Source organism: Callithrix jacchus, chromosome 7 (genome assembly GCF_049354715.1).
Source record: "Callithrix jacchus isolate 240 chromosome 7, calJac240_pri, whole genome shotgun sequence".
Taxonomy (NCBI): domain Eukaryota; kingdom Metazoa; phylum Chordata; class Mammalia; order Primates; family Cebidae; genus Callithrix; species Callithrix jacchus.
In genome coordinates, this window is record NC_133508.1 from 78,832,440 (window position 1) to 78,845,064 (window position 12,625).

A 12,625-nucleotide genomic window follows, 5' to 3' on the forward strand; every position below is an offset into this window, starting at 1 on the left:
GACACACAGCATCTACAGAATAAAGATCTGTCAAACGGATACAATAACACTAAATATAATTATGGGTATACACAGCATTTAGAAACCATGCTAGTTTTCCAAAGAACCTTCTCATTCATGTATATATCCCTAACTCATTGCAATGGGTTATTTTGTGAAGAGTACATACCTTAACTGTTTTGATTCACTTCTAACACTATTGGCTGTCAAATCAAAGTTAAAATCCTGACCTCATACCTTTAGGTTATCTACCAAACCTGTCTACTCCTTATCTAAATATCCACACTCTAGCCTAAGCTCTTCACAATAATTTAACAGGTCCTCAATTGGGCCTGGCGTGGTGGCTCACTCCTGTAATCCAAGCACTTTGGAGGCAAAGGTGGGTGGATCACCTAAGGTCAGCAGTTCAAGACCAGCCTGACAAACACAGTGAAACTCTTTTTTTTTTTAAGGCAGGGGTCCTCAATTATGCCCACCTGTACTTCTTACTAATCAATCATACATACTGTGTCTCCAAGTGGAACATCTTTTGGTATTTTCTATGCAAAAACAGCTCCACTTTCACACCAAAATTCTTAGTCTCAAAGTCCCATTCCTCTTCTTTAGAGGCCTTCCCAAGCAGCATTCTGTATTTTGAGTCACTTTAGTTAGTCTAACAAATTCATTACTTAGTATTTGCTCTGTCATTTATAATCACATTTATGTTACCTAATTACATCTGTTTGAATTCATGTAGGGAATTCTGCTTTAAATCAAGAATAATGAGCTCAGAACAAAATATGCATCTGTAAAAATAATTTTGATTCAGTGTTGTAGTCTTCAGCATAGCAAATACTAGTGGAAGAATAGTGTACTGTAGACAATACAGACTCTGACGGCAGACTAAGTTCAAATCCTGGCTTTGGTACGTTTTAGTACCTTGGATAACTCACTTAGCATCCATGTTCATCAGCTTCATAATTTTGAGTTATTTTTTCAAATTACATGAGTTAATACACATAAAATCCTTTAAAAAGCATTTGGCACATAAATTCAGTATAACCTTCTATTGTTTTGACTTCTTAGCCTCTTACTGATAGCTGAGAATACTGAAGTGTAAAAAATTTAACAATTTGGCAAGAGTCACAGGAACTAGTAAGTTGTAAAGTCAGAAGAGAAACATGACACTCCTACTAGAGAAGTCTGTCTCACCATTTTATTCAGTATCTTTTCAATACGCTGAAATTTTATTCAATTTGTTTAAGGTCTTCAGGACCATTATATGATTACAAAATGGTAAGAAGATGAAAGAAATTTTTAAAAGGAAAAGGAGATTTATAAACTAACTCATGGATTAAGAAAAGAAGAACGAAATGCAGTAATAACAGGAGAGAGAGCACAAGCTTATGTTCATGTAAGTGGAGAGGACAGATAAGTATTCCAGAGAACTGAGTTAAATATATAAGGATGAACCCAGCCTGGCCAACAGGGTGAAGCCCCATCTCTACTAAAAACATAAAAATTAGCCAGGCGTGGTGGTGCACACCTGTAACCCCAGCTACTCAGGAAGCTGAGGCAGGAGAATTGCCTGAACCCAGGAAGCAGAGTTGCAATGAGCCAAGACTGTGCCACTACACTGCAGCCTGGATGACAGAGCGAGACTCCATCTCAAAAACCAAAAGGAGGAAGGCAGGAAGGGAGGGAGGAAGGCAAGGAGAGAGAGAAGGAGGGAGGGAACAATGGACGGACGGACGGACGGACGGATGGATGGATGGATGGATGGATGGATGGATGGAGGGATGGATGGATGGAGGGAAGGTGGGTAGGTATTTGGACAGAGGTAACTGCCAGACTTTATTTTCCATTTAGGGCATAAAGATGCTTGCTCTTGCATTTTAAAAAAATCACTTCTCGGTCCTCTTCTTCAGCGATGCGACCCAGTTGCAGACGCAGAGATGCAGATCTTTGTGAACACCCTTGAGGTCAAGCCCAGTGACACCACTGAGAATGTCAAAGCCAAAATTCAAGACAAGGAGGGTATCCCACCTGACCAGCAGCGTCTGATATTTGCCAGCAAACAACTAGAGTATAGCCGCACATTCTCAGACTACAAAATCCAGAAAGAGTCCACCCTGCACCTGGTGCTGCGCCTACGAGGTGGCATTATTGAGCCTTCCCTCCGTCAGCTTGCCCAGAAATACAACTGTGACAAGATGATCTGCCACAAGTGCTATGCTCGCCTGCACCCCCGTGCTGTCAACTGCCGCAAGAGGAAGTGTGGCCACACCAACAACCTATGCCCCAAGAAGGTCAAATAAGCCTCTTCCTTCCTGGAAGGGCAGCCTCCTGCCCAGGCCCCATGGCCTTGGAGCCTCAAAAAGTGTCCCTTTGGTTGACTGGAGCAGCAAAAAAACAAAATCACTTCTCTTTAGCAATTTAGAAAATCTTTTCTCAGCCAGATGCAGTGGCTCACACCTATAATCCCAGCACTTTGGGAAGCTGAAGTGGGTGGACTGCCTGAGTCCAGAAATTTGAGACCAGCCTGGGCAACATGGCAAGACCCCATCTCTACAAAAAAAATTAAAATTAGCTGGGCATGGTCATAGTCCCAGCTACTCAGGAGGCTGAGGCAGGAGAATCAAGGCTGCAGTGAGCCAGTCATGATGGCACCACTGCACTCTAGCCTGGGTGACAGTCTCAAAAAAAAAAAAAGAAAAGAAAAAGGAAAAAAACAAAAACTTCTCTGTTCCATCAAACGCTTATCACTTCAAAATAAAATAACATGAAATATATTCTTATTTTTACACACAGAATTTCAATGTTTACATATGGACAAAGTAATCACAAATTTATTCTGAACTTAGAGGGGTATCAATGTATTTACAATTCTACATTTAACTTTATCCTTTAAGTGTCTGAAGGTCATGTTCAGGACCATCATCATTTGTCCTAGGCATTTCCTTATATAAAACCCAATGGTTACTTAAAATACAAACCCTGTCCTAACAAAAATACTATATATTATATAACCTCTCACCTCCCACTCTAAAATTAACTCTAAAGGAAAAATACAGATAATTCAGTGAATTATGTTTTGTAAGAATACATCTTTTGGTATATTTGTTAAACAATATCTGTCCCCTTAATTATATGCACTTTGCTTATAGCTAATCTCTTTGCATAGGTATAGGTTTTTCTCCTACAGGGGCAACCAATACCCAGCTCAGGCCAAAATGAGTAGCATTAGTAACTGACAGGCCCTGGTATAGTTATGAATATTTTGTAAAATTATACCACAAAAGTAAATTTCTGAATATTTTACATTTTAAACTTAAAATGATCAAAAGAATAAGCAGTAGAAAATGAATACAGAAAATATATATACAAAATGTACTTTCAAGAACATGCTTTTGTAACCTGAATCCTGTATTTCTTTAGGCCTCTACTATAAAACTGCCAATATAGTTTCAGAAAAAAAGGAAGACTTTCAAAAACAGGGAGAGATTGCTTTAAAAAAATAAAACAAGGTAACAAGAATAAAAGGCAAGTTTAATATACAAAAGAAATGCACAGTTGTTAATCCAATTCCAACTTCCAAAAATAACTGAAATACCAGGACCTTCAAAAGAAAAAGGCAAATAGAGAAGACCACAATTATTCAGACCTTCAAATATCCTTTCCAAATTGTTTAACGATGCTATGTGTTTTCAAAATGTGGATTTTTCTCCCCTTCCTTCAAATTCTGGCAACAGATACTAAATGTTTTATACTCTTATTTATTCATATAATGTTCATGCATTAAGCCTATTTTAAAAGGCAAAGGCTAGGTATGAGCTGAGAGGAATGTTAAAAAAAAAAAAGGCAAAGGCAGAGAGCAGAAACTGATGTTCACTCCTTCTCAAATGATTACATACTGAGCTTATCAACATCTCTTCTAAGACTGTATAGCTCTGGCTGGGCATGGTGGGTCATCCCAGCACTTTGGGAAGCTGAGGCAGGCGGATCACCTGAGGTCAGGAGTTCAAAACGAGCCTAGCCAACATGGTGAAACTCTATCCTAAATACAAAAATCAGTTAATGGGCACCTGTAATCCCAACTACTTGGGAGGCTGAGGCAAGAGAATTACTTGAACCCGGGAAGCAGAGGTTGCAGTGAGCCAAGATCAGGCCACTGTACTCCAGCCTGGGCGATAGAAGGAGACTGTCTGAAAACAAAAACAAAAACAAAAACAAAAGCTGTCTAGCTCTGTTACCAGAAGATCATGTCACCGATACTAAACTTCTTAAGCTCTGGTTTGTATAAAGCCAGAAGTTGTTCTGGCCTAAGAGTTCATTTTTTGTATCTTGATAACTGGCTTACTGATTTCCCTCTGTTGAATCCAATAAATTTTCCTTAATAAATATCAATGCTGTTATACCTCATGGACTCATGTGATCTCAACCTAACCCCAGTTTGAGATCTTTATCTTTGAGGCTCAAAAGTTTTAAACCTTTACCTGGAATGGGCATAGAACAAATTTATTTGGCCATGCATTTACTCAGTTTCTTTCATCTTACCCTCTTCTCTTTGCCCTGATTTATGCTGAAAACATTTACTGGTATTTATTATAAGCTATGAAAAATGGTAACACTAGAGATACAAATGAAAAGATATTTTATCTGCCCTTAAGGGTCATATATTCCAGCAGAGGAGACAAACATAAAAACAAACAATTTCTACAAAGTGTGAGAAATTCTATAAAAGAGTTTTATAAAAATTCAAGAAGAACACAAATGGAAGGGTAAGGGAAAGCTTCACAAAGCAGTTAACATTTGAAATGGGTCTTTAAGAACAGTAAGGTAGGATGGATATGTGTTTGTATGTTTTAGTTGAGATGCTGGAAATGTAGAAAGGATGTGAAAAGCTGATGGCAGTCAAAGTGCTGACTAAAAATATGTTAAAATAGACAACTCAGGATATTAACTATAGTTTCCTTTTTTCTTTCATTCTTGCAAATTAATTTTAACCATGAATTCACAAGTAAGAATAATACACACACACACAACTTAGAAATGTTGTGTACAACGTGACTATTAAAAGGACAGAACCAGTAGCCGCGGTGGCTCGGGCCAGTTGTCCTGGCGCTTGAGGAGGTGAGGCTATGAGTTCAAGGCCAACCTGGGCAACATAACAACCTCTCATTCATTAAAATAAAATAAATAAATAAATGGACAGAACCAGAAAAAGGTATTTTGAGGACAATGGGGAAAATTCAATGTAACCAAACTGATCCTCTATAATAGAAGGGAATAGTTGTGTTACATAAAACTATTCCTAAATGTTGTAGATGCAGAGGCTAGAATACCAAATTAAAACTCAAGAGATCTGGATTCAGCTGGGCGCAGTGGCTCAAGCCTGTAATCCCAGCACTTTGGGAGGCTGAGGCAGGTGGATCATGAGGTCAAGAGATCGAGACCATCCTGGTCAACATGGTGAAACCCCGTCTCTACTAAAAATACAAAAAATTAGCTGGGCATGGTGGCGCATGCCTGTAATCCCAGCTACTCAGGAGGCTGAGGCAGGAGGATTGCCTGAACCCAGGAGGCAGAGGTTGTGGTGAGCCGAGATTGCACCATTGCACTCCAGCCTGGGTAACAAGAGTGAAACTCCACCTCAAAAAAAAAAAAAAGAGCTGGATTCAAGTCTCAAACAACAGCTGTGCCCTAATTACGACAAAACCTTTTACTTATTTCCTAAACTGCCCCTCGGAGTTGTTAATATCAAATAAAATGAGTCTGAAAAGTGTTCTGAAAAATGCAAAATGCTACACAAATAAAATCTTACCTTCATTATAGTTACACGTGCTACACCGGAAAATAACTTTCAAAATCTGTATTTCAGACATATTCAGTGCATTTTACTAAATTTACGATAAAGCGTCTTTACCCGTTCTACAGATCGTGCCCTCTTCTTTGGCCGAGTAGGCAGCGCATCTTCCTTCGGATTGGTATCTATTGCCCAGTAGGAACCCTAGAGGTAAAGAAATGATATTAATGGTATATTACAGCAACTCTTATGACGTTAAAATGGATTTTTATAATTCTTTGCACCAAAAGCAAACATTCTGCAAATACAATGGAAAAATAGCATAAGAAACACTTGTTTTGAACTGAGAAAAAGATTATATAGGAAAAAAGGTCCACTTATAATTACATTAAGGAGAAAACATTCATAAGCTGAAGAATCCAAATCTGAGAACTGCCACACCAAAATTTAGAAAGAAAATGATCAACAAAACACATTTTTAATATATAATTCTCAATTGAACAGATGTTAATTATATGACAATAAAAGAATTTTATGTATAAAGATGCTATAGTTTCTATATCCTAGGACCTCACGCATCTACATGGTTAGTGAAACATTTTTAATGACAAAGGGCTTGAACACATTTTATATAGTAAGTGTTCCTGAGAAACACTGGGCATGTGCATAAATTTTTTACTGCTTACTCTGTCATGACTCAACTATTTTCTCTTACTTTTTGACACAAATTATCACACCATTCATTTGAAAATATGTATGGAGCACATACTGTGTTCCAGGCACTCAGAAACTGTGACTCTCAAAAAAAAAAAAAACTTTGGAAAGGCATATGCATAAACAATATAAGTTTGCACATATTATATGAACAAGAAGAGCAAAACACAGAAAGAGTGGTTTTTCCAATCAAAGTTATGAGAGCCAGGAACAAAAACAGGGTCTTGATTTGTAGCTCTTTTTCCCTCAATTATCCTGCCTCTATACATACACACCGGGGAGGAGAGCATGAAAGAGGACAGTTCAAGAACAGGAAAGAGGGAAGGGAGGAAGACATGCATTTCAAAACAGAAACACAATATATATCCTAGTTTTACAATTAATCTCAGTGATCATATCCAAATTTAATCTTTGCCTCTACTATCTCATTAATCTTCCCAGGCTATTTTTTAAGACAACGTTTGCCAATGAGAGGAAATACAATCCTCATCTATCAATCCTCACACTTTATGCCCAACATGAGTCATCTCCTTATACTTTCTTGAACACACCATGCTGTTTGTCTATCTGTTCCTGTCCTACATGCTGATCTCACTACTTGTAATAGCTACCATACAGATGACAAACTCCTAATTCCAACTTCAAATTTTACCTCAAATGATCCAAAGGAATCCCTCTCTCTGATCTTCCTGCCATACCCAAGAATTCATTATTCTTTCTCTCTGCAAGATCGCTATACTTTTTACACATTTAGATCATTGTTTGCAATTAACATTAAATTCTGTTTACAGGTCTGTATCCCCTCCTTGGTTATAAATTCCTTAAGGGTAGGGACTATTTTACTCATTTCTATATCTACAAGTGCCAGGCACAATATCAAACACAAAGTAAGTACTCAATAAACATTTGTTGAAATGAGAAGGGAAAAAACGCTGTTTAACAAACTACACAAAGAATATCAGTGTACAGGGTATTACTATGTACATTTCAGTGTATCCTGTTGGGGTACAAGATAGGTGTGTATGTCTCAGATCTTGGTCTACGCAGGTACCTGAGCTTAACACTCATTTCATCACCCCGCCACTCCTGGGGTATTTCTCTATGTTATCTTTTCAAAACCATCACTAAATTTCAGCTAACAAGTCTACCAGACCTGATAAGAAACTGCTAGGTATGACCTATAAACCTGTTGAGAACCATGTAAAATGCAGATGCTACAAAAAGTACTAAAAATGAGAAAACAATGATTTCAAGAATAGTTCTGACTATCAAGTTTTAAAATAAATGCAATGGAGAAAATTTTATGCTGAGTTCTTATAAAATATAAAAATGAAGCAGGAGAGAAAATATAAAAACTCACTGGACAATAGTTTAAAAACCACTTTTCGCAGAAATGGTAAATTTCAGCGTTTAGTTTTTAGATGGGTGTGTATATGTGTATTAATCTGGAGAAACCATTTAATGTCCAAACTTTACACTTATTGGTTAGTAAACATTTCAATAAAATTACAAAAACAAATACATATCTCTTCTTCCACACAAAATACAAATGGTTGTGGCTTGTCACAAATCAACAAAAGGGGAAAAAAATCACCCATAGCCTATTACTATCCATTAGGTATTCATAAAACCCTGAATGCCTAAATGCAAATTCTAATAATTAAAAAGATTCACAAAATTGTGAAACCTTCCACCAAATAGCTCAGGTTAATACAGTATCTGAGTTTGATCTCTGAAATCACAGGTTTAGATAAAGAGACCTTAAAATTCCTCTTCATATATAAAAATCATAGTGAGATAACATTTTATACCCACTAAAATGTTTATTATCAAAACAAAGAACAGAAAATAGCAAGTACAGGCTATGTATCCCTTAATCCAAAATGCTTGAAACCAGAAGTCTTTTGAATTTCATTTTTTTCAGATCTTGGAATACTTCCATATACTTAATGAGATATCTTGGTCATAGGACGCGAGTCTAAGCTCAAAATTGATTTATGTTTCATATAAAAGCTTATAGACATAGCTTGAAGGTAATTTTATGTAATAGTTTTAATAATTTTGTGCATGAAAACAAAATTTTGACTGTAATCCATCATATGAGGTCAGGCATGGAATTTTCCACTAGTGGCATCATATTGGCACTCAACAAGTTTTAGATTTTATAGCATTTGTATTTCAAATTTTCAGATTAAGGATGCTCAACCTGTATTGGCGACCATGTAGAGAAACTGAAACTCTTATGCACTGTTGACAGAACTGTGTAATGGTATAGCCACTGTAGAAAATATGACAATTCCTAAAAAAAAGTTAAACAGAATTACCAAATGATCCAGCAGTTCCACTTTTGGATATAGGTCCAAAAGACACAAAAGCAGGAACTCAAGTATTTGCACAGCCATGTTCATAGTAATATTATGCACAACAGCTAAACTGCAAAGCAGCCCAAGCATACATTGAAGGATAAACAGATAAACAAATATGTCACATACACACAATGGAATAGTACTCAGCCTTAAAAGGAGGGATATTCTGATACATAAGCAAAACACAGAAGGACAAATATTGTATGATTCTACTTATAAGCAGTAAATTCTTAGAGATAAAGAGTAGAATGATGGTTGCTAGGGGATGACAGGAAGGGAATACAGGTACTTATTGTTTAATGAGTATGGAATTTAAGTGTGGAAGATGAAAAGGTTCTCAAGATGGATGGTAGTGATGATTGCACAACAATGTTAATGAACTTAATATTACTGAATTGTACACTTAAAATGATTCAAATTGTAAGGACTATGTTATGTATATTTTACCACCAAAAAAGTATCTCTCAGACTTGTCTTAAAGTACAGTGGCATGATCATGGCATAATATAGCCTTGACCACCCAGCTACAAGTGATCCTCAGCCTCACAAGTAGCTGAGACCGCAGGTACACACCCTGCCCCTATGTCTGGCTTTTTTTTTTTTTTTTTTTTTTGAGACAGAGTCTCACTCTATCCGCCAAGCTGGAATGCAGCAGTGCAATCTCAGCTCACTGCAGCCTCCGCCTGCTGGACTCAAGCAAGTCTCCTGCCTTAGCCTCCCAAGTAGCTGGGATTACAGGAACCTGCCACCATGCCCAGCTAAATTTTATATTTTCAGTTGAGGCGGGATTTCACCATGTTGACCAGGCTGGTCTCCAACTCCTGACCTCAGGTGATCCACCCGCCTTGGCCTCCCAAAGTGCTGGAATAACAGGCATGAGCCACCACGCCTGGCCTAGTTTTTTAATTTTTTTGGAGAGATGGGGTCTCATCATGTTGCCCAGGTTGATCTCAAACTCCTGGGCTCAAGTGATCCTCCTGCTTGGGGCATCTCACTGGTGTGAGCCACCACATCCGGCCATCCAAGAAGCATTTATCTTTGCTTTCCTTGTTAAACAATACAGAAATCTCACAAAAACTGAACTGCCATTTTAGCCAATCAACAAATACAGGCTCAGTCCAATTTCCTTCCAGAGTACCATCTACACCACTAGGCTCATGTGGAGCAAGTAGGAAACAGGTTTTTGTTTATAGTGGGCTTTGTTTGTTTGTTTTTTGGCAGGGAGAAGGGTGTTGAGACAAGGTCTTGCTCTGGTGCCAATTGAATTCTTGGGCTTAATCAATCCTCCTGTCTCAACCTCTTGAGTAGGCAGGACTATAGGTGCATGCTATCATGCCCAGCTAATATTTTCCTTTATCTTTTTGTAGAGACACAGTCTTGCTATGTTGGCCAAGCTGGTCTTGAACTTCTGGCCTCAAAGGATCTTTCCACCTAGGCATCCCAAGCATTAGGATTACAGGCATGAGCCATCACACTCAACCTAGTTTTATTTTTTAAATTAACTTTGCTGAAGTATGTTTACATTTTAAAAATGCACCCACGTTATGTGCAATTTAAGAAATTTTGACAATTGTATACATTCACGTAACCAACACTAAAAATACAGAACCCTAAAAACCTCGTTTGGGTGGCTCAGGAGGCAATTCCCTTTCCTTCCCCTTCTCTTACCCCACACAACCACTGATTTCCTATCACTGTGTATTTTCTAGCATTTCATCATACAAGTGAACTCAAACTGTCAAACTATTATCCACTCTTGACAGCAGTGTATGCCAATATAGTTGTTCCGTTCTTGCCAACACTTGGTATTTTAAGCCTTTCAATTATACTGCCTCTACTGACGCATAGTTGTCCCTCAGTGATTTTTCAAGTACATTTCTCTAACAAATAAAGATGTTGTACATCTTTGCATGTACATATTTGCCACCCATATATTATCCTTTGTAAAGTATCTATCCACATCTTTTGCTCATTTTATTTGTATTATAAGAATATATTATTTCTGTTATTAGACTTCAATATTCTGAATAACAAGTCCTTTATATGTGAGTATGTACTGTATTTTCTCACACTCCATGGTTATCTGTTTTCATGTTGGAACCTTGTAAACAGCAAAAAGTTTTTCATTCAATAAAGTCCAATTTATCAAATTTTCATTTTATGGTATGTGCTTTATATCTAGTTTTTTTAATTTGCCTACTCCAAGATAGCAAATATTTTCTCCACTGTTTTCTTCTAGAAGTTTTATAGTCTTAACTTCCATGTTTAGGTCTCTGGTACACCTAGGGTTAATTTGCTGCATAAGTGTGTGATAAGGATCAATATTAATTTTTCATCCACTCAGATATACAGCACCATTTCTTTAAAATATTGAATACTGTAACATTTCCCTACTGAATTACATTGGTACCTCTATAAAAATGATAATCAGGTGAGGGGGGAGAGTGTGTATGTGTGTATGTATATGAGTATACTTCTGAACTCTATTGATCTACATGTCTATCCTTATACCAATACCATTTTTCTAATTTTTTGAAACAAGAGTCTCACTCTGTCACCAAGGCTGGAATGCAGTGGTGTGATGTCAGTCACTGCAACCTCTGCCTCCCATGTTCAAGTGATTCTCTCACCTCAGCCTCCTGAGTAGCTGGGAATATAAGTGTGCACCACCATGCCCAGCTAATTTTTAAATATTTTTTAGTAGAGATGGGATGTCGCCATGTTGCCCAGGCTGGTCTTAAACTCCTGACCTCAAGTGATCTGCCCACCTCAGCCTCCCAAAGTGCTGGGATTACAGGCATGAGCCACGATGTCCAGCCACCAATACCATTTTGTCTTAATTATTATAACTATATAAAAATTAGAAATCAGGCAGTATATATCCTACAACTCTGGTTCTCCACCACTGCTACTGCAAGCCAACCAGCAGGCTGGCGGTGGCTCACCCAACTTGGTTTTTTCCAAAATTATTTTGCCTTTTTTAGGCCCTCTGTATTTCCACATATATGAAGACCAGCATGCCAATTTCTAAAAACAAAGCCTATGAGAATTTTTTTTTTGTAGGGGGGAACAGGGTCTCACTGTGTCACCCTGGCTGGAGTGTAGTGGCACAATCATGGCTCACTTCAGTCTCAACCTCCCAGGCCCAAGCGATCCTCCCATCTCAGTCTCACAGGTAGCTAGGACCACAGGCATGCATGATCACACCTGGCAAATGTCTTCTTTTGTGTATGTTGCCCCAGGCTGGCCTTGAACTCCTGGACTCAAGTGATCCTCCTGTCTCAGCCTCCCAAAGCACTGGAATTACAGGCATGAGCCACCACACCCAGCCTAAGACCTTTTATATTGAGTTTACATTAACTCTATAAATCTACTGGGGGAGGACTGACATCTAATATTGAGTCTTGCACTCCACAAACTTACTAGAGCTCTCCATTCATGTAGGTCTGCCCTTATTTCTCTTGGAAGTGTTTTGTAGTTTTCAGTGAACAGGTCCACATATATTTTATTGAAATGGATCCCTAAAGTTTTTCATTATTTTGCATTTACTAACTTCATTTTCCAATTATTCCTTCACAGTATAGGAAAAAAACATACTGATCATGTATCTTGTAACCTTGCTAGATTCAAATATTATTTCTAGTAGCTTTTTCCATAGATTTTTTAGGATCTAATGTTTGCAAATAAAGACGGGTTTACTTTTTCTTTTTCAACCTGGATGCCTTTTATTTCTTTTTCTTCCCTTAATCCATTGGCTACG

The 12,625-nt window shown here is 37.8% G+C and overlaps 1 protein-coding gene and 1 pseudogene across 12 annotated transcripts in view; one reads left to right on the forward strand and one right to left on the reverse strand.

Moving 5' to 3' along the window:
• The window catches only part of FOXJ3 (forkhead box J3), a 182,372-nt gene that overhangs the window by 63,597 nt on the left and 106,150 nt on the right, over positions 1-12,625 (reverse strand). For all 11 annotated transcript variants that reach the window (XM_035251061.3, XM_035251057.3, XM_035251058.3 and 8 more), the window contains one exon: positions 5,906-5,989. In XM_035251061.3, coding sequence (XP_035106952.2) covers positions 5,906-5,989 — 84 coding nt within the window. The remainder of the gene's footprint in view (positions 1-5,905; positions 5,990-12,625) is intronic.
• On the forward strand, positions 458-3,834 carry LOC118142913 (ubiquitin-ribosomal protein eL40 fusion protein pseudogene; annotated as a pseudogene). Its single transcript, XR_013519966.1, has one exon. The product of XR_013519966.1 is annotated as a ubiquitin-ribosomal protein eL40 fusion protein pseudogene (transcript).